Source organism: Liolophura sinensis, chromosome 7 (assembly GCF_032854445.1).
Source record: "Liolophura sinensis isolate JHLJ2023 chromosome 7, CUHK_Ljap_v2, whole genome shotgun sequence".
NCBI lineage: Eukaryota > Metazoa > Mollusca > Polyplacophora > Chitonida > Chitonidae > Liolophura > Liolophura sinensis.
The window spans coordinates 52,496,508-52,518,461 of record NC_088301.1 but is presented as its reverse complement, the minus strand read 5'-3'; the positions used below and the strand labels follow the sequence as shown (position 1 = coordinate 52,518,461).

The 21,954-nt window shown below is 38.4% G+C and overlaps 1 protein-coding gene across 6 annotated transcripts in view; it reads left to right on the top strand.

Moving 5' to 3' along the window:
* LOC135470171 (glutamate receptor-interacting protein 1-like) overlaps positions 1 to 20,621 on the top strand; it is a 54,226-nt gene extending 33,605 nt beyond the window's left edge. For all 6 annotated transcript variants that reach the window (XM_064748964.1, XM_064748963.1, XM_064748965.1 and 3 more), the window contains 16 exons: positions 9,087 to 9,246; positions 9,698 to 9,843; positions 10,231 to 10,378; positions 10,564 to 10,745; positions 10,934 to 11,146; positions 11,429 to 11,618; positions 11,907 to 12,046; positions 12,362 to 12,439; positions 12,652 to 12,724; positions 14,568 to 14,713; positions 15,331 to 15,475; positions 16,311 to 16,450; positions 16,701 to 16,729; positions 17,448 to 17,637; positions 17,991 to 18,607; positions 19,729 to 20,621. In XM_064748964.1, coding sequence (XP_064605034.1) covers positions 9,087 to 9,246; positions 9,698 to 9,843; positions 10,231 to 10,378; positions 10,564 to 10,745; positions 10,934 to 11,146; positions 11,429 to 11,618; positions 11,907 to 12,046; positions 12,362 to 12,439; positions 12,652 to 12,724; positions 14,568 to 14,713; positions 15,331 to 15,475; positions 16,311 to 16,450; positions 16,701 to 16,729; positions 17,448 to 17,637; positions 17,991 to 18,607; positions 19,729 to 19,974 — 2,843 coding nt within the window. In that variant the 3' untranslated portion in view covers positions 19,975 to 20,621. The remainder of the gene's footprint in view (positions 1 to 9,086; positions 9,247 to 9,697; positions 9,844 to 10,230; positions 10,379 to 10,563; positions 10,746 to 10,933; positions 11,147 to 11,428; positions 11,619 to 11,906; positions 12,047 to 12,361; positions 12,440 to 12,651; positions 12,725 to 14,567; positions 14,714 to 15,330; positions 15,476 to 16,310; positions 16,451 to 16,700; positions 16,730 to 17,447; positions 17,638 to 17,990; positions 18,608 to 19,728) is intronic.
* Positions 20,622 to 21,954: the final 1,333 nt, after the last annotated feature.

Sequence of the window (21,954 nt, the reverse complement as noted above, 5' to 3'; positions counted from 1 at the left end):
CCTTCCAAGCATCTGGTAGTGCTTGATGGTTGTCAACACCAGCACATACCAAATACTGGGAAGGGAAATGACAATTTCTACATGGAGTCATCAAGTTGGGAAGTGTGCCCCTCCCAAGCATCTGATAGTGCGAGTTAGTTTCAACACCAGCACATACGAGATACTAAGAAGTGAATTTAGAATTTCTCTTTGGAGTCATCAAGTTGGGAAATGTGCCCCTCCCAAGCATCTGATAGTGCTAGTTAGTTGTCAACACCAGCACATACTAAATGCTAGGAAGGGAACATAGAATTTCTTAATGGAGTCATCAAGTTGGGAAGTGTGCCCCTCCCAAGCATCTGGTAGTGCTAGTTAGTTGTCAACACCAGCACATACCAGATACTAGGAAGGGTACTTAGAATTTCTTAATGAAGTCATCAAGTCGGGAAGTGTGCCTTTCCTAGCATCTAGTGCTAGATAGTTGTCAACACCAGCACATTCCAGATACTAGGAAAGGAACTAGAATTTCTTAATGGAGTCATCAGGTCGAGAAGTGTACCCCTCCCAAGTATCTGATAGTGCTAGTTGGTTGTCAACACGAGCATATACCACATACTACGAAGGGATTTAGAATTTCTTAATGGAGTCATCAAGTCGGGAAGTGTGCCTTCCTGAACATTTGGTAGTGCTAGTTAGTTGACAACACGAGCACATACCAGATACCAGGAAGTGATTTTAGAATTTCTTAGTGGAGTCATAAAGTTGGGAAGTGTGCCTTCCCAAGCATTTGATAGTGCTAGTTAGTTAACACTAGCACATACCAGATACTATGAATGGAACTAGAATGTTTTATTGGAGTCATCAAGTTAGAAAATGTAGCCCTCCCAAGCATCTGATAGTGCTAGTTAGTTGTCAACACCAGCACATACCACACAGTAGGAAGTGAATTTATAATATCTTAATGGAGTCATCAAGTTGTGAAGTGTGCCCCTCCCAAGCATCTGATAGTGCTAGTTAGTTGTCAACACGAGCACATACCAGATACTAAGAAGGGAACTAGACTTTCTTAATGGAGTCCTCAAGTTGGAAAGTGTGCCTTCCCAAGCATCTGATAGTGCTAGTTCATTGTCAACACCAGCACATACTAGATACTAGAAAGGGAACTTAGAATTTCTTAATGGAGTCATCAAGTTGGGAAGTGCGCCTTCCTAAGCATTTGATAGTGCCAGTTAACACCAGCACATACCAGATACTAGGAAGGGAACTAGAATGTTTTAATGAAGTCATCAAGTTGGGAAATGTACTACTCCCAAGCATCTGATAGTGCTAATTGTTTGTCAACACCAGCTCATACCAGATACTACTTAGAATTTCTTAATTGAGTCATCAAGTTGGGAAGTATGCCTTCCCAAGCATATGATAGTGTTAGTTAGTTGACAACACGTGCACATACCAGATAGTAGGAAGGGAACTAGAATTATTTAATGGAGTCATCAAGTTGGAAAGTCGGCCTTCCCAAGAATCTAATAGTGCTAGTTAGTTGTCAACACGAGCACATACCAGATACTAGGAAGTGAATTTAGAATATCTTAATGGAGTCATCAAGTCGGGAAGTGTGCCCCTCCCAAGCATCTGGTAGTGCTTCTTGGTTGTCAACACCAGCACATACCAGATACTAGGAAGGAAACTGACAATTTCTACACAGAGTCATCAAGTTGGGAAGTGTGCCCCTCCCAAGCATCTGATAGTGCTAGTTAGTTGTCAATGTGAGCACATACCAGATACTAAGAAGTGAATTTAGAATATCTTAATAGTCATCAAGTTGGGAAATGTGCCCCTCCCAAGCATCTGATAGTGCTAGTTGGTTGTCAACACCAGCACATACCACATACTAGAAAGGGAACTAGAATGTCTTAATGGAGTCATCAAGTTGAGAAATGTGCCCCTCCCAAGCATCTAGTAGTGCTTGTTGGTTGTCCACACCAGCACATACCAGATACTGGGAAGGAAACTGACAATTTCTACTTGGAGTCATCAAGTGGGGAAATGTGCCCCTCCCAAGCATCAGATAGTGCTAGTTGGTTGTCAACACCAGCACATACCACATACTAGAAAGGGAACTATAATGTCTTAATGGAGTCATCAAGTCAGGAAGTGTGCCCCTTCAATCATCTGATAGTGGTAGTTGTCAACACCAGCACATACCAGATACTAGGAAGTGTATTTAGAATTTCTTAATGGAGTCATCAAGTTGGGAAGTGTGCCTTCCCAAATATCTGGTAGTGCTAGTTAGTTGACAACATGAGCACATAACAGATACCAGGAAGTGAATTTAGAATTTCTTAGTGGAGTCATCAAGTTAGGAAGTGTGCCTTCCCAAGCATTTGATAGTGCTAGTTAGTTAACACTAGCACATACCAGATACTATGAATGGAACTAGAATGTTTTATTGGAGTCATCAAGTTAGAAAATGTAGCCCTCCCAAGCATCTGATAGTGCTAGTTGGTTGTCAACACCAGCACATACCACATACTAGGAAGGGAACTAGAATGTTTTAATGGAGTCATCAAGTCGGGAAGTATGTCCCTCCCAAGCATCTGATAGTGCTAGTTGGTTGTTAACACCAGCACATACCACAAACTGGGAAGGGAACTAGAATGTTTTAATGGAGTCATCAAGTCGGGAAGTGTGTCCCTCCCAAGCATCTGATAGTGCTAGTTATTTGTCAACACCAGCACATACCACATACTAGGAAGGGAACTAGAATGTTTTAATGGAGTCATCAAGTTGGGAAGTGTTTCCCTCCCAAGCATCTGATAGTGCTAGTTGTCAACACCAGCACACACCAGATACCAGGAAAGGAACTAGAATTTCTTCATGGAGTCATCAAGATGGGAAGTGTGCCCCTTCCATGCATCTGATAGTGCTAGTTAGTTATCAACACCAGCACATACCAGATACCTGGAAGGGATCTAGAATTTCTTAATGGAGTCATCAAGTTGGGAAGTGTGCCTTCCTAAACATCTGGTAGTGCTAGTTAGTTGACAACACGATCACATACCAGATACCAGGAAGTGAATTTAGAATTTCTTGATGGAGTCATCAAGTTGGGAAGTGTGCCCCTCCCAGGCATCTGATAGTGCTAGTTAGTTGTCAACACCAGAACACACCAGATACCAGGAAGGGAACATAGAATTTCTTAATGGTGTCATCAAGTCGGGAAGTGTGCCCCTCCCAAGTATCTGGTAGTGCTTGTTGGTTGTCAACACCAGCACATACCAGATACTGGGAAGGGAACTTACAATTTGTTTATGGAGTCACCAAGTTCGGAAGTGTGCCCCTCCCAAGCATCTAATATGCTAGTTGGTTGTCAAAACCAGCACATACCAGGTACCAGATACTAGGAAGGGAACTTAGAATTTCTTCATGGAGTCATCAAGTTGGGAAGTGTGCCTTCCTAAACATCTGGTAGTGCTAGTTAATTAACAACATGAGCACATACCAGATACCAGGAAATGAATTTAGAATTTCTTAATGGAGTCATCAAGTTAGGAAGTGTGCCCTCCCAAGCATCCGATTGTGCTAGTTAGTTGTCAACCTGAGCAGATACTAGGCAAGGAATGTAGAATTTCTGAACTCAGTCATCCTGTTTGCCCCTCCCAAGCACCTGATAGTGCTAGTTAGTTGTCAACACCAACCAACACCAGATACCAGGAAGGGAACTAGAATTTCTAAATAGAGTCATCAAGTTGGAAAGTGTGCCTTTCCAAGCATCTGATAGTGCTAGTTCGTTGTCAACACGAGCACATACCAGATGGTAGGAAGAGAATTTAGAATATCCTAATAGTCATCAAGTTGGACAGTGTGCCCCTCCCAAGCATCTGATAGTGCTAGTTAGCTAACACCAGCACATAACAGATACTAGGAAGGGAACTAGACTTTCTTAATCCAGTCATCAATTTGGAAAGTGTGCCTTCCCAAGCATCTGATAGTGCTAGTTCGTTTTCAACACAAGCACATACCAACTACCAGGAAGGGAACTAGAATTTTTAATGGAGTCATCAAGTTAGAAAATGAGCACCTCCCAAGCATCTGGTAGTGCTAGTTAGCTGTTAACGCCAGCAGATACGAGATACTAAGAAGTGAATTTAGAATTTCTTAATGGAGTCATCAAATTAACGAGTGTGCCCATCCCAAGCATCTGATGGTGCTGGTAAGTTAACACCACCACATGGCTCATATTAGTAAGGAACTACAAGTTCTTAATGGAGTTATCAAGTTGGAAAGTGTTCCTTCCCAAGCATTTGATAGTGCTAGGTAGTGATAGCTAGATAGTGCTTCTTAATGGAGTCATCAGGTGCGGAAGTGTGCTCCTCCCACGCATCTGATAGCGCTAGTTGTCAACGCGAGCACATACCAGATACTAGGAAGTGAATTTAAAATATCCTAATAGAGTCATCAAGTCAGGAAGTGTGCTCCTCCCAAGCATCTGATAGTGCTAGTTTTTTGTCAACACCAGCACATACCACATACTAGGAAGGATACTAGAATTTCTTAATGGAGTCATCAGGTCAGGAAATGTGCCCCTCCCAAGCATCTGGTAGTGCTTGTTGGTTGTCAACACCAGCACATACCAGATACTTGGAAGGGAACTTACAATTTCTTCATGGAGTCATCAAGATGGGAAGTGTGCCCCTTCCATGCATCTGATAGTGCTAGTTAGTTATCAACACCAGCACATACCAGATACCGGGAAGGGATCTAGAATTTCTTAATGGAGTCATCAAGTTGGGAAGTGTGCCTTCCTAAACATCTGGTAGTGCTAGTTAGTTGACAACACGAGCACATACCAGGAAGTGAATTTAGAATTTCTTGATGGAGTCATCAAGTTGGGAAGTGTGCCGCTCCCAGGCATCTGATAGTGCTAGTTAGTTATCAACACCAGCACACCAGATACCAGGAAGGGAACTAGAATGTTTTATTGGAGTCATCAAGTTGGAAATGTACCCCTCCCAAGCATCTGATAGTGCTAGTTCATTGTCAACACCAGCACATACGAGATACTAGGAAGAGAATTTAGAATTTCTGAAATGAGTAATCCTGTTAGGAAATGTACCCCTCCCAAGCATCTGATTGTGCTAATTAGCTGTGAACATCAGCACATACCAGATACTAGGAAGGGAACTAGAATTTCTTCATGGAGTCAAGTTGGAAAGTATGCCCCTCCCAAGCATCTGATAGTGCTAGTTCGTTGTCAACACCAGCACACACCAGATACCAGAATTTCTGAACTGAGTCCTGTTGGGAAGTGTGCCCAATACTAGGAGGAGACCACTATGTTATGCCTTTTTCTGGCAATGGTTACAAATTTTCAGAAATGATGTCGAAAAGAACGGGATATGAACCTGGTAACAGCTAGGACCAAATGTCTGATTGCCCGGACTTGTTTTCTCTCACTATAATGCTTGCTTCAGTCAGATATTCTGAAGTATCTTTAGAAATTTTATTTGTCTGTTTTTAAGCCATAGTCATGATGTTGGATTGTGTGTCCCTCCAAAGCATCTTAGTGTGCTAGTTACTTGCCAAGCATATATCAGATGCTAGGAAGGGTGGTTATAATTTCCGAGTCATCCTGAAGTGGAGCTTCTGTCTCATGCTGGTTACTGTGATGGCGCAGCACGGTTACCCAGGAACTGGTCATCAATTCAGTTGATGTGAATATCTGACCACTCTTGTATAAGTGAAATACTTGAGAACGATGTAAAACACCAGTGAGATTTTTGAATAAATGAATCCTGTTGGTAAGTGTTCCCCTTTCAAGCATCAGATAGTGCTAGTTGGTTATCAACACCAGCACATAGCAGATACTAGAGTGGGAATTTAAAATTTCCCAGCTGAGTCCATGCATCAAAGCAGACATTTGTATACCAGCTGTCAATCATAATGGACGTTACATTGTGTTCTGGGCCACTGAATGAAATCTGTATTTGATCCATGTTGATTGCTACAATATAAGTTGACAATAATAAACTATGTATCTCAGTTGCACTTTCAGTTGATGTATCCAAAGTGGCATTCTAATTCAACTTGATGAATGAGCAAACTTAGACACGCTGATCCTATTGGAAAGTGTTCCCTTCCCAAGCATCTGATAGTGCTAGTTGTCAACACAAGCACATACCAGTTACCAGGAAGGGAACTAGAATTTCTTAATGGAGTCATGTTGAGAAGTGTGCCCTCCCAAGCATCTGACAGTGGGAAGGGAATATAGAATTTCTTAATGGAGTCATCAAGTTGGAAAGTGTTCCCCCTCTCAAGCATCTGATAGTGCTAGTTAGTTGTCAACACCAGCACATACTAAATACTAGAAAGGGAATTCGAACTTCTCAGTGCAGTCAAGGTGGGAAATGTGCCCCTCCCAAGCATGTGATAGTGCTAGTTAGTTTAGTGAGTCAACACAAGCACATACCAGATACTTGGAACTTTTATGTTATGCATGTTTTCCATTAGTGGCTGGAAATAATGTCATCAACTTGTTGAGAAATAACAACCATCTGTAGAGTTTTCAAAAGGTCATAGCTGTTGAAGCGTCACTTTTAGTGCATCTGTAAAAAGTGCAGGCCTAGCTGAATTATGTCGTAGTCTGAACGCAGGTGTCCAATATAAGGGAAAGCATTGTTGAACAAAATGTTGGGGTGGTATCTTAAAAGCAATACAGGTATTGATCAGGTTTAAACACATGTAGAGCTTAATAACAAGAGGGGGACATTCCATAGTTGATTCAGTGTGTACATATTAAATACCATATATTACAGTTAGATATATATTGGATGAAATGAGCAAACCAGGTGTCCCAAGAAGTAGAAGACATAGGGTAGTTAGTTGACACCTATTCATACCAGATATTAGGAAGGATTGACCGAGTCCTAGTCTATCTCATGCTGACTTTCTTTCGGGCCACGTTTGGGAAAGTCTGCCATCAACATGCAGATCGCCGTTCTGAAGGGTGACAATTCCTGAACTTGTGTGTCTGTCTGAAGGATCCTGATTTTCCATGCCGTAAACTGTGTCCCTCTCAGGTATATGATAGTGCCAGTTTGCCTTCTTTCACAAGCGCATACCATATACTAGAAAGGGCTCTGATATTGCAACATATCTGTCACAAACATCTTACTGTGAAACTTGGCTGATATTGCAAGGAATTTAGACTGCATGTAGACAGCATAACAGCAAGGATGCTTAGCTTTCCATTTTCTTTGATTGTGACCATTTATGCTGGTTTACTGTCTTATATCACATATCATATTCAGAGTTCAAGATTGTCTTTTTTTATCCCTTCCAAGTATATGATAGTGCTAGTTTGTGCATTAACACCAGCACATACCATATACTAGAAAGGATCGTAAATTTTCTGTTTATCATTTTTTATACCTGCAGTCAACACCAGCACATACCAAATACTAGAAAGAATAATTGGAATTTCAGCCTGCAGTCATAATGTTGGGAAATGGCTTCTCCCAGTGCCAGTACATCAGATTTAGCGTTGTCAGCATGTTATGATCCATTTCTGCATAGTATACGATAGTGCTAGTAAGTAACATTAACACCAGTACATAGCATATACTAGAAAGAATACTTGATCTGGCTGTAAACAACGAACCATCTTTTTATACTCAGCTGATATCCTTTTTGCTTGACATCTGGATGTGGTTATCATAATTCAGCTATTATTGGCATATACCTAATCATTTGAATCCTTTGATGTCAGCAATTGTGTCCCTCCCTCCCTCCCAAGTATACGACACTGCTAGTTGGCTAGTTACACTAACAGTTGTTGTATACTAGAAAGGGAAGTTGGGTAAGAAATTTACTTTCATTATGGTGGCATCTGTGCTCTTTCCAGTCACGATCTCACTCATGTATTTGCCAGGGCCTTGTAGTTTGAAGTGTACTGTATTTAAATCTTCAAGTTGAGAGTGGTGTCCCTTCCAAGTATATGACAGTGCTAGTGGCTGTCAACACTTCCACTTGCCATATACTAGAAAGGGAACTAAGGTTGGCATGTGCAGTTTGAATTCAGGTCTATAAATACGGCAACATTTTCCAAAATAATGTGCAGCACGAACTAAAAGAAATAGGAAGGTATATAAAATAAAAAAATCAGGACAGATTTATGTCCCTCTCAAGTATATGATAGAGCAAGTGAGATGTCAACACTTACTCTTATTATATACTAGAAAGGGTATATGAACGTTCAGCATTGTGATTTGATCAGTCTCCGATCAGAATTCTGATTACCTGTGCAGAGATCCATATTTCACATCTTTAGAGATCCTGTCTCCTGTTGTCACATGAAATCTGTCCTTCCCAAGTATGTGATAGTGCTAGTTACATGAAGGTTTAATACAAGCAAATACCACATACTAGAAAATGACAGAAGCATCTTTGGATCTGTCATTGGACCACTCCCCTCTGGATATTTTTCCTGGTCATGTTGAAGTGCAAAGTACAGGTGAAAATATTTCCTTACCATATCAATCTTACTTCTTGACTTGGGAACTGCACTCTGACTCTATAGTGGTAGAAGGGCTGTTTTATATATCTGCACTGTGACACCTGGTGAGTTAAAGAACTGGTGTGACAGGTGACTGACCAATGAGATGAAAGTGCATGATTTGTCAGTGGGATTCTGTGAGCTTGGGGTAGCTGACCAGTTGTTTTCACTGCCCTAGTCTGATTAATCCTGCCTTTGTCTGCCACTTTTGGCTTGAGATTATCTCATGTTTTCATAGAGGGCTTTTCACTGCATGAAAAATCAGTGCTACCTGTCTCCTCAGACTGCATGAAGGCACTTGTTTACCACAGATATGCAAATTTGACTGAATTGACCTGACAGACCACTTTTGGTGCAGATTGTAGGATTGTACTATATGGTTTACAGTGTACATGTAGTTATATATAAAGTTTCAATTCAAGAATTTTGTGCATAAATTATAGGTTTCAACATAAGAGAAATGAAGAATAATTAATAATTTTTATGCTCAAGAATTATATCAAACTTGGCAGTATTGTGATTGTTTCTTCTTTTGTATTTTCTTGCTCTGCAGGTGACCAAGCTTTTTCTGTCCAGTGCAAGCATCAGGAGATAGTTCTTGTAAAAGAAGGGAAGGGGTTTGGTTTTACTCTGAGAGGGGGGCTGAGCCCAGATGGAAGTAAATCACACCCTCTCATTGTCACCCACATTCGGCCAGGTAGCCCTGCTGACAGGTTGGTATAGTTCACCAAAATGGGGGTTTACAATTTGATTTTGTTATTATTCTCTTGGTTCCACATTATTGTTGAGATCCACAAAATTAAATCTTTGTTTGTGTTCATGTTTGTGATCTGAAAAAAGGAAGAAATTGTTTTAATGCATAAGTATTTTCTTTGTGAAATAATTTGCATTTATGGTTGACTCCAAAGGCTTTTTGCAGTCACAATGTGGAGATGTACAATGGACATTGTTGATTTATAATGTGTGTAAAACATAAAATGTGTGTTATTTTCTAAAAACTTATTTCAGAATATATGAAAGTATATTAGATGACTAATGACTAGGAGCACTTCGTGTAGATAGAAAATGAATAATTTATTGCACTGTTTAATACTCATTTCCCATTATGGAAATTAGTTGAAGATTTGGTCTATCCAAAATCTTTGCTTTTTTTGACACATTCAGGGAGAACTCTTTGAAGGAGGGGGACAGAATATTGGCAGTGAATGGGTATCATGTGACACACCTGAGTTTGTCTGAAGCTATGGTCCTCCTTAATCAGTGTGGGAGGGAGGCCACCTTCCTGTTTGAATATGATGTCTCAGTCATGAGTGAGTCCTGGCAGGCAGCTCATAGCAATTCTGAAACATGTAAACTTCAATCAGCATTGCAGAATGTTAGAATAAAATCGTTTTCTGAAAAATATATAAGCATTTGGGCATTGAAGGTGAAAATGTAGGAGGTAATGTACATGTGTCAGTTGGTCATTTTTCCTGACAGTCAAGGCTATTATGGAACTGTATAACTTGTGTAAACAAGAGGTATGTTCCTTATCAAAATATGAGTGTGATTTTCTTTACATACCTTTCACTTATACCTTTAAGTTGAGGTTAATTTTTTAAATGAAAGAAAGGTATGATTCAGATGTATAGTTTGGAGGAATTTGTTATGATTTTGAAATGACATTGAATCCTGTATAACTTTGCACATACTTATAGGTGCAGTTCAGAATGCCACTGGCCCTCTTCTTGTGGAAATAGACAAGACACCTGGTTCATCCTTGGGTATCGATCTTAGTCAGAGCTCCTACCAAAACCGCAGGTGTGTCTGTGTTGACAGAATTAAGCCGGCTAGTGTGGCTGACAGGTAAGTAAAGATCTGTCATCTGTTGTAAAGATATTCCATTTGTTTGATTTATATCAGAGTTTGTGGAATAAAGTTTATCATAGATTTTTGATACCTTTACAGTAGTGTATTTTACAAAAAAAAACAAAAAATTTAAATTTGGAAACAGAAAATTTCTCTAAAAACATGTTTTCCCTTTGGTGAAGGTGTGGGGCTCTTCATGTTGGAGATCACATCTTGTCGATAGATGGTGCCACAGTTGAGCACATGTCTGTGGCAGAGGCCAGCCAGCTACTTAGGTCAAGTCTCGAAGAACAGATCAAACTGGAAATATTACCCATTTATCACATACAGCAGAAAACACATCGTGACACCATGATGCGCAAAGGTCAGACATTTTAAAACAAATTATATCTAATTTTGTATTTAATTTGACTTTTGCTTTTTTTCAAAAAACATTATTCTCGCAAAGACTACATGTTTTCATCTAGATGTTTGCTAAAAAACAATCTTTTCACTAGACCTGCACATATGTGTTTTACCTGAGTCTGAAGACTGGGTTATGTCCCTTTGTAGCTCTTGTGCCTGTGTTGCCATCCTCTGCATCTTCTCCCATGCTGTCCTCCATCTCTCCACCGGTCTCCTCTGCATACCAGAACTACAACACTCTCACCACGTGTCAAGGGTATAATACAATCAGTTCAACAGGGACCATTGGACGAATGTCAACTGCACGGAGAAAAACTTGGGGAAAACCTGAGCGAATAAACCATCCTTCTATTGGGACCTGTAGGTGGCTCTGAAACCATACTTGTTTATTTACTTATTATTAATCAGTCTGCCTGGAAGAGGAAATCCAGAGTGCACATAATGAAATTTAATTAATATCGTTGTTTAAAATTAAACATAAAATTCAAGAGCCAGATGAGACGATAATATGTTGACATTTCCCATAATTTTCATTGAACATAGATTTATAAATATCGTTAATATATCAGTATAGTCATTAGGTTATTTAGTGGTTTGTCTAGTTAATACTGTAAAAATGTACAACTTGTCATTTGTTATCAGTATCAATAGCATCCACCGGATCAATGGTGACAAACACTAATCAGATCTGTCACTCTGAGACAACAGAGGTGATCCTATACCCAGACACCCGGGGGCTTGGGGTATCGCTAGAAGGGGGTGTCTTCTCCACAGCCGTCCTCACTGAGCCACCGATCATTGCTCACATTGAGCCAAAAAGTGTTGCAGAAAGGTATGACATATAGGACATCTGCATTCAGGCATATGAAATATGTGGTTGTATTTTTTAAAGGCAATTAAGGCAGTTGTTAAATAATATTGAATTTAATCTCCATTGCGCCCACTGTTTAAGTGCTATTATGTTGAAAATATCACTTAGCCTTAGTGAAACTGATCATGATTTGGCCAGTTAAGCAAATGTTTACATCTACACAATATTTATGTTCAGATGTTTCAAGGCAAAGCTCTGGATACCTTCACATAATGACGAGTAAATTTGTGATCTTACTTTCTGTTACAGATGTGGTTTGATACAGGAGGGCGACAGGATTCTGTCTGTGAATGGTCAGGAGCTAGTTGAGAGAACCTTGGAAGAAGTGAACCAGCTCTTAAGGGATGCTAAACCATATTGTGTGCTGGAGATAGAGTTTGATGTTACAGGTGCTCCTTTGATGTTTGAGATAATTTTATCCTTAACACTCATATTTATGAGATACCTGTAGTCTTTTCCAGGTTTTCTATTAAAAATGATTTAATGAAGCACTACAATATCAAATATTATTTAAAAACTGATGGTTCATATTGAGTTTCAAGTTATCTATTATTTGTTTACTTTGTCGTGGAAAACATAGTTTTTACCTCATATCATATAATCAATATGGGCAAACTGGTGAATAGATTAATCAATTCTTGACAATCAGTATTTGAACACAATTATTTATTGCTCAAATATAAACTGTTTTGTGTTTTTCACAGAATCTGTCCTTGCCAGCTCTGGCACATTTATAGTGAAGTTGGCCAAAAGAATTGGTGGCCTAGGACTTACTGTCAGCGGTATGTCATTGAACGTCTCTTTAGCACCTTAATACTGTCATCGTTCTTTGTAACAATTGCCTAACATAAACACCTTTAAAAGTACTTTTTTTTTAAGAAACTGATGGTGACAATTATGTTAGACTGAAACACTTTTTGTGGAGGATAGGCATGGATTGAAACTTTTTAGGGAGAAAGTTTGGAATATAAGTGATCAAAATTTTATTTTCCAGCTCCAAGTAAAAAAAGTTCCAAAAAAGAAAGTTTAATCATAACTGATATCAAGAAAGGCAGTGTGGCTCACAGGTATGTAAACAATATTATTATGAATGTTGCTTTTTTTCACCTAGGTGTACATATTTTTTATATTCAGCCCTGTTTGGTTAAGAGTTACAAATGTAGGATAGTGTACTCACTTGTATACAATCTGGTATTCCATATTGACGTTGTCATCAGCTTGTAATAGGCACAAATTTGATTTCCTCTATACCTTTTATCCCAGGAGCTTTCACAAGTCAGAGTTTCTAGTGTAATAGCTTAGAAAATGATTCAGATTTTGAAAGAGCCCAAGTATATATATATGTCTAATACACTGTGGCATCCTGTTTCTCTCAGTGTGGGACTTGTTTTTACTGTGTATGTTTTTACCAGATTTTGTGCTGTGTGTTTTTACTATGTCTGGGAAAGTTGGGTTGACAAGTGTTGTCTGAAGATGAGCAGGGTATCTATCTCAGGAAGTCACTAACCTCTGTGGATCTCCTGAAAAGGGGCTTCACAGGGGAGAAAGTGATAGGGTAAACGGCTTCCTGTGGTTTTCCTTCCTCTGCAGCCCAGACCCTTGACCCCTGGGACTTAACTTCCCCAACACCAGGAAAGGCGTTCTCAAACTCTTACCTCACTGTGCTGCACTGTCTTACCTGAAAGCACACAGCAGGGGTACATTTTCTCTCCTTTGTCTGTTAAAAGTTACATGGGAATTGTGTGCCTGTTGGATTTAATATTGTACTGGTGATACATCATGAATGAAGGAATAAGATTAAGCATAATTACATTGGAACAGGTGTGTGAGACAATGACTTAATGAAGTCTATAGATAGTGTTAGGCAAGAATTTGAATTAGTGACAGTTGATTCTTCTCACTCACATCATTTAAAGACATGGCAGCATCAAAACATGCAAAGAAGATAAATAGCAGGCAAGAAAGAATATCTTTTCATATTGATTGGGTATGAATATTGTGTTCTCCAAATAGCTTTTGCAACTATTTAATGTTGTCAGATTTACAACCAAAAGCAAAAAGAACTGCCTTACCCTGTGGTTTATAAGTAATTATGGGGAGAAGTTAGACATTAGTAACTGGGAGTGTAAGCTTTTCTCAACACATCTTTCTAGACACCTGTTCTAAACTTTCATAATTCTGATTATACCTAAATGACACATTTGTGATGTAATTTAAGGTTTGACAGCTTGTACTAGGTTGTAAGTTTATCAAGTGTGAGGTATTTTCACCACAGGGGATTCTTGTTGGAGGTTTCTACTTCACTGTGTAATTTGGTCTTCAGCTGTGGCTCCCTACAGGGAAACTGTCTTACCCCAAGCTTATTCCCTCTAGCTGAACAGAGATCAGTGGCTTTGCTCAAACACATACAGACACCCAGCCACAATGTCTAAATCTCACAATGCCAAGAAACATGTCAGACTGTTTCTCACAGCATAGCAGTCTGATCATGGAAATGTACTCGTTTAATACCACAACGACGTGTGCAGCATTTATACTGGTGGAGAAATGATTTTGATTATTGGAGGTGAATATCATACTGTGTTTTTACATATATTTCCCGTAATTACAAGTGAGATGGGGGATCAAGGCATGTGTTTTCTGAACAGCATTCTAAACACAGCATCTAGTTTCATAATGTTGTGTTAGTTGTATGATACAACGATACTTTCATGTATGAACACATTTGTGTGGGGGGGAGAGGTTTGAATAAATCTGTGATATTATAAGCGACAAGTTAAACAAAATGTAGTATCCTATATGCAGTGTCTATAGTGTATTGTAGAATAGGGTTACTGTAAAATATGTGTGTGTTTCTGTTTGTGTTAAGGAAGATAGTCTAAGCTAGATGGTTGTACATGAATGTTACAGGTGTGGATCTATCCATCCAGGTGATAGGATACTGGCCATTAACGATGTTCGCATGGACACCTGCTCTTCTGACGAGGCCTCTCAGTTGCTACAAGGGACAGATGACATTATAAAGCTTAAACTTAAGAAAGATGATTCTTTAAATGGTGAATATATCAGCACAGCTCATACATATACAACATCTAAGATGTGGACTTTATTTTTATTGGTCTCTATTCTGTTGACCTGACCATGTACATAACACCATGAGATCGGCTTTATCAACATTATGATACCATTCGTGTTGAAGATTACCTGACCCATAACAGTATGGCATGTAAGTCTGTGCGTTAAATGTGGGAAAGATTGTCCATACTTAGCCAGACTTGTGGTTTACATCAGGCTTTTTGATGTCCTCCACAAATTAAACTAACCATCAAAGATTATATAAGCCAGGAAGTAATGAGTATGATAATTATATCTATGGTACATCATCATGTCAGATTTAATGCGGTACTTGAGTTTTATATTGGCTTTAGTAAGACAATGACAGAATAGGCCTACACAGTTTGCATGTTTATGTTTATTTATATTGAAAAATACATAGAATCTTGATTACACTTTGCTGCTTATATGGAATAAGATGGCTTGGGAAACAATCATAAGATCATCATAAATTTATGCCCTCCCTAATAACATGAAAAATGAAAAGAGAAAAACTTGTTGTCCATTTTGATAACTTGGTTGATAAAGTCCACTTGCCATTTTTCTCATTGTGATCCAGAAGGAGGTGATGATGTCAGCACAGTAACATATACTGTGGAGCTACAGAAACAAGGAGGGCCTTTGGGGATCACTATTTCTGGTACAGAGGAGCCATTTGATCCAATCACCATATCAGGGTTAACCCAGGGAGGACTGGCAGAAAAGTGAGCCCATGACAGTACTACACCTGATCATGAGTTAAAGCTGTGTGAGAACAGTACATGACTGGAACTTTAGAACTGTGTCCAAGTCATAAATTTGGCAGTTCATGTCTGTTAATTCTTAGAGTGCAAGAACAGAAATATAAAGGTAGTGAATAAAAGAAAAAAAGATACATGTTTCACGTTATTATGAGTAACAACTCCTTAAAAGTGTTTTTTTAATGACTTTGTCCGTGGACTAGTATTGAATCTATTTCTGATGGATTTTATAAGAAGATGGTGCTAACAGAAATTATATCTGCTTGTTTGAAACAATTAAAGTCTTTTATCCTCATTAAAATCAAACTTTTTCTTTAAGGTAAAACAATGGGTTCTTTTCTCAACTCGCCACAGTATGGCTGCAAAATTGCCGATGTGTCGTTAAAACATGATCATTCATTCATTCTTCTCTCAAATTATGGTATTTCACCTAAAATTTAACCTGATCCTGATTGATTCATCTGCATTAAGACTTTGTTGTTTGATTATTTTCTCAACAGAAAATCTTAAAAGTTGGCATAAAAGTATCATTTTAATACCTTTATGTGCTTCTGAAAGTACATTTTTTCAGTCCGAGCTTTAGGTAGAATATATTGCTTTTTCCATCATACACATCAGTAGCACTTCAGCATCATGGGTGGCCCTGCTACAAGAAGAAACAGTATATGTAAACACACCAAAAGGTTCATTGTCATCGTGATATGACTGAAAAGTTGTTAAATGGGACGTAAAACCTTAAGCATACACAGTTTCTGTCCGAAGACTGCAGGGAACCCTTCTGCACTTTTCTCATTTTTAGGACGGGAGCAATCCACATCGGTGATACTCTGCTGGCCATCAATGGACAGGGCATGAGGGGCCGGACACTGTCTGAAGCCATTAAGATGTTACAGATGGCTGGCGATATTGTCACTCTTAAAATCTCAAGATGTCTTGCCAGTAAGCCTTCAGAACTTTTTATATATTTTGTTGCTTAATAAGCAATTGTATTTTTGTAGACTGATAACCCAACATGTATTTGTAAAGTTTACAAAGAAATGCCATGAACAGATATGCTTGTTTACATTACACATCAAGTTGCCTTAAATACAATTTAAAATCCATGTTTAGCACTTGTTAATTACCCCATATTTTCATGATTCAAAAAATATTTTGATTTTCCATGTTACATTTGATTTTTTCTTTACAGAAACAAATTCAAGTAAAGGAAACACTTCAGTAAGTATGTTTAAAATATGATTCTAACCATCTCCCAAAAAGTTAGCATGAAAAGCAGTTGTAAGCAATTTCAGTGTGCTGAAATTGTAAAACATGCAGAACTGTCATTGTGTTGTCAAGGTGTTCAACAGTTTATTTCTCTAATAAAATGAAGAAGGTTGGAGACCTTCTCAAAACAGCAGAAAACTCCTGTCTACAGTCTTTTATCTAGGTTAAATTGAATCTAGGAGATACAGAAGCATAGCAGATGTACATGTGTAATCATGGGTGAAGGGATGATTTCTGAGGGTCACACTGGGATTTGAACCTTGATCTGGACATGAAAAATCTAGCCCTCCAGCAAAATTCCCATTAGCTGCTGCTAGTATAAGCTCTGGAAAGCTGCTCCCATTACACTTTTCCCCACTCACCCTCACCTCTCCCGAGAGACAACATCAGAGGCCCATCACACCACACTTCTTGACATTTGTTTGGTCACGGCACCATGCAGTGTAATAGTGGAAGGATGTCATCTTAGGGCCATAGTGGGAATTGAACTGGAATGTCCACATTTGAAATTTATGACTCTGCCAACCTAGCTATTGGGAAATTCCCTTCACAGCTACTGCTGGAATAAGCGCTGCAAATCTGCTTGAGTAACAGTTATATTACAGTGCATGCATCAAAATATGCAAAATATATGGTTAACATTACTTTGAATTCATGCATGTGTCAACAGCTTGAACGAGATGAAGGTGTGAAGTCTACAACGCCAAACCCAAGTGTGGACAGTGCTATGGAATCCTGGGATAGTTCTGGCTTGGACAACACAGGGACAAACACTAGTGGCAGTAAACGGGGTTGTAAGTCATTGGTGCCTGTGAGACCTCCTAGACCCATCTCCCAGGATAGCAAATCCAGCAAGTCAGGTAACCTCGTGCAATCATGAGGGGACTAACTACTAATTATAAATATCTTGTGGTCAGCCATGTGAAGCTACATATCCAACTGTTCTGAATGGATTTTGCACCTTTCACTTAAATGTATGATTTTTAAAATATTGGCACAGAAGTTTCATCAACTGATGATGTCAAATTATGTGTTGGTTTCAAAGTAGAAATTTTTGTTGTTGTTGTTTTTTTTTAATAAAGTTATCATAATTTTAATTGCAAATATGTGTTATATTCAACGTTTGTCTGCATTGATGAAATCTTCGAATATCAACCACCTGTTTTAGATTTTGTTCCTTGGGCAATATAGTTTGTACCCATTTTTATTCCAGCATATACACGTGACTCCACCCATAGCTCAATGTGCGATGCGGAAGGAAGTGGTGAAGTGTTGGCTGAAAGGAATCTTTCTGATGAGGACTGGGACACAAGGTCAAACAGTTCAAATAGTTACGGTAGCAGTGTTGAACCAGATGACTGGACGCAAACTCTCCAAGATTTTGAGAAAGGTGGCCAATCAGAAATGCTGAAGCAGATTGGTATGAGTCTTAGGCAGCGAAGTGTGTCCAGCCTGGCGAGGTCACGATCCGGTGAAAGTGGGAAGAAAACACGAGTGAAGAAAAAAGCTCATGACCGAGGCTATTATGCTGACAGTGATGAGGAATACCAAAACTTTTTGTCCAGGCATAGATTACCCAAAACAAGCTCTGGAAAGAACAGGGCGAATTCAGCGAAAACCCCTGCTACATTTCAGGATCATGTGCAGAATATATTTGCCCCAACACCAATTCAGTTGCATAGGATAAGCCTAGTGAAAGAAAAGGCTACAGAAGACTTTGGATTTGGTCTGTCTGATGGAATGTATGAGAAGGGAGTTTATATTAGTGCCATCAAACCTGCAAGTTTGGCACATAAAAAAGGATTGAAAGCTTATGACCGACTTCTACAGGTAATGTGGATGTGTTCCTGTTAATCTTTCAACCAACGGTGTTCAGTCATGTCTGTTGCTAGCCATGGGAACTAATAACCTCTGTTAATTAGTAGTTCCTCAAACTTTTACCAATCCGGTAACCAAATGGAATCCATCTCCTTTGGGTTTTTCGGGTATCTGACGAATTGTTGATTCGGCTGGGTTCTTTTCAGTGTCCTTCACACATATAGACCTGACTGACACCATGGAATGCTTGAGTACATCAATTTAATATCAAGCAAAAATATGCTAACCCTTAACTCAGTTTGTTTGGGGTAAAATATCAGTTGAGACACCCCCATTTACATAAGGTCATGGATTTGTTCAGATAAAAAAACGATGATTTAATTAACAATCAATATATATATTCACCCCTTTCTCAATAAGCAACAAAGAAAAATTTATTTTAACCAGCTGTCTTTTTTTTTCTCTTTCATCTTGGTGTGTCATTTTGTCCATTGTCCTCTGCAACCTTCTAGGATCATCAACTACCTTTCTATGTCGGGTTCTTTCTCTGTTCCTCATAATTCATAATTTTGCTTCATATTGATTGCCTGTCTTAATGTCCACACCCGTTTGCTTATGTGATAGGGTCCATTCTTGTTTGTCTCCCTTCTCTCAAGCTATAATCTCTGTGCCTGTGTGGTCTCTTCCATATCATCTTCTGTATTCTTGTTTTGTCTGCCACTTTCCCAATGTTTAGATCTCCTCATTGTGGTGCTGTTCTTGTCACTGATCTTACACAACATTCTCTTTAACAGTAATAAGGGAGTTTTGAATTTGTCTGCTTTTGTAGCTGAAGGAAGAAAATCATGCTGTATTCTGTGACTTGTGTGAAATGTTGTGCATCTTTTGTTGACATTAGTTTACCTATGATATGTCTCACTGTATTCAAGAAACACAGGACGCAGCTTTTTCCTTCAGTAACTTCCTAAGGTCATTCAAAAACATCCAGTTTTCTCCATTGTTTCCGTACTCTAAATAACTTTATGCAAAGTTTGTGCAATATAGTATGAAGTATAAAATGACAGCTTTGTGTGGTGCACTGACTGAAAATAATGAACACAGCTTTTATATAAAGTACCTGTCCATTTCCACAGGTCAACAACAAGCGCATACGGGATTTAGACTGCCGCATGGCTGTTCCCCTGATTGCTGAAGCAGGTAATCACCTGGAGTTAGTGGTCAGTCGAAACCCTATTGCTGCCAAGTCTCGGAATTCAGATGGCATTTCTTCACCTGCCCAGCAGTCATCAGCGTGTGAGTACAGCTCTTGGGATGATGAGATCTGTTATGAAAATGTGAATGGACGTGCTATGAGTGACCTGTCGTTTCAGACAGTTTAGAATCATTGTTGTTCTTGTGGCTTCTCTTGAAGTTATCTTGGGACATGGAAAAAAAAAGGTTGCAATATCCCAGTGCTCATGTTGATACTCTATTCACATCTGTGGAATGTTACACTGGCAGTTTAAAAGTCTGCCAACTTTGTTTATTTATACTACATAAATGTCTGACTTTCGCAACTTTTTCGAAATACAGACATTTCAAATGTAAAAGTGCATAAAAATTCTGACGGTGCTATGTTTTACTCACAGACTTCATACGTGTTGTTATGCTCTGAAGTGCAACCCTATCATGGATATTTGTCTGTGTGAATAAACGGTGTGTCTTCTACACCATCCATGAGTATTCATGTATGATCATAAATGACCTGTAGTTATCACTTGTGTTCTCTCTGAATTTCCTCTAGATTCATGAAGGATAATCTTTTTTATCCAACAAGTACACAACAGAAAAGTATTTTCTTTTTATTAAGAATACATTTTAGAAACTTTATTAACTTTAAACAGTTACTTATTTATTATATTTACATCCTGATACCAGTACTAGGGATAACTGTCCTATTTCTTAAATGTTAGATCTTGAGAGACAGTTTATTATGATACACAAAAAGGTCTGAAAATGCTAGTCACATAGTTTTAATAAGTACTGGTATCTATATTGGATTATTGTCACACAAGATAAAAGTATAAAACAGTTACAAATTTTTAAAACACTTTATTCTGGCCTTTTAGGTACACTTTTTATGTAGTTATTTTTATTACTTTAGTCATTTTATTTTGTTAACAATCCATCTAAGATTATTCATTCTGTTACACAAACATAGCTGTTCCTTGACATTTGATTTCATGAAAGATTCCTTGATTTTAAATCATCACAATGATTTCTGACTCGGCATGTATCAGTATTGATCATTCTCACAAAATCACCCTCTTCTTCAGTGTAAACGACTGGCCATGTTGAACTTTGCGTGAAGCAAAAAATACATAGAGAAAAGCCTGTTCAATACTCTATTTATCATGATTGGAACTATGAAATTAATGAACTTTTATAACATACATTTCTTGAATGGAAAAGGTTTTGTTTTGCAGTGGTAAACTGAAAGCAAGCATTGAAGGATTGCATGTGAGGAATGGCATTTTATTTAAAAGTATCTGTTGTCATATTTTATACATATATATATCTATTTTACACCTCATTATTTACCTCCACCTACATGTATAATAATACTGGTGCTACCATGTTATTACCGATATTGTTCTCATTTTTATGCGTCACTTGTCATATCAAACTTTGTCTATTGCCAAACAAGTATAGAGGAGCTTTTTTGTATGGTATTCTTTTTCAATGTGCCAAAGTGGAGCACTTCGGTGTATCAGTAATGGAGTATTATTTTTTATCATAACCTGATTTAGGTCAAATTCTGTGGAAAAACCTATGTTGAACCTTTAAACACTGTGCTGGTGAGATTAATTTTTTTTATCTCATTGAAACTCTGTCCAAAAAGTACTTAAAGTGTGATAAGCATTAATGTTTTTCTTTTATTTTTAGATTTGTGGTAACTACCAGAATTGTCATCAATTTCAGAAGACTGGCGTTAAACATTGTCTTCATATTTCTGCAATTAAGTGTCACATCAGCATACATTGTTTAATTGTACCAGATGTTCATGTCAACTTTCACTCATGAAACAATGTTTATGCAAAATTTCTATCTAGCACCTTAGCTGGCGTATCATTTTGGGAGTACTTTTAATGTACATGTACATTAAATTGTCATACTATTCATCATTCTTTGTGTACACGAAATCTACAATAGGAAAACAACAGGATGGATGTTATGCCAAGTGAGACATTGTATTAAAGGCATAATTCTTTGTTCGTGCATAGTACAACAGGAAAACCAAGACTTACACTGAATATGAAAGTGGACAAGAATCATCTTTTCCACTCCATTGCAATATTACATTACCTTCAGATTTTTTC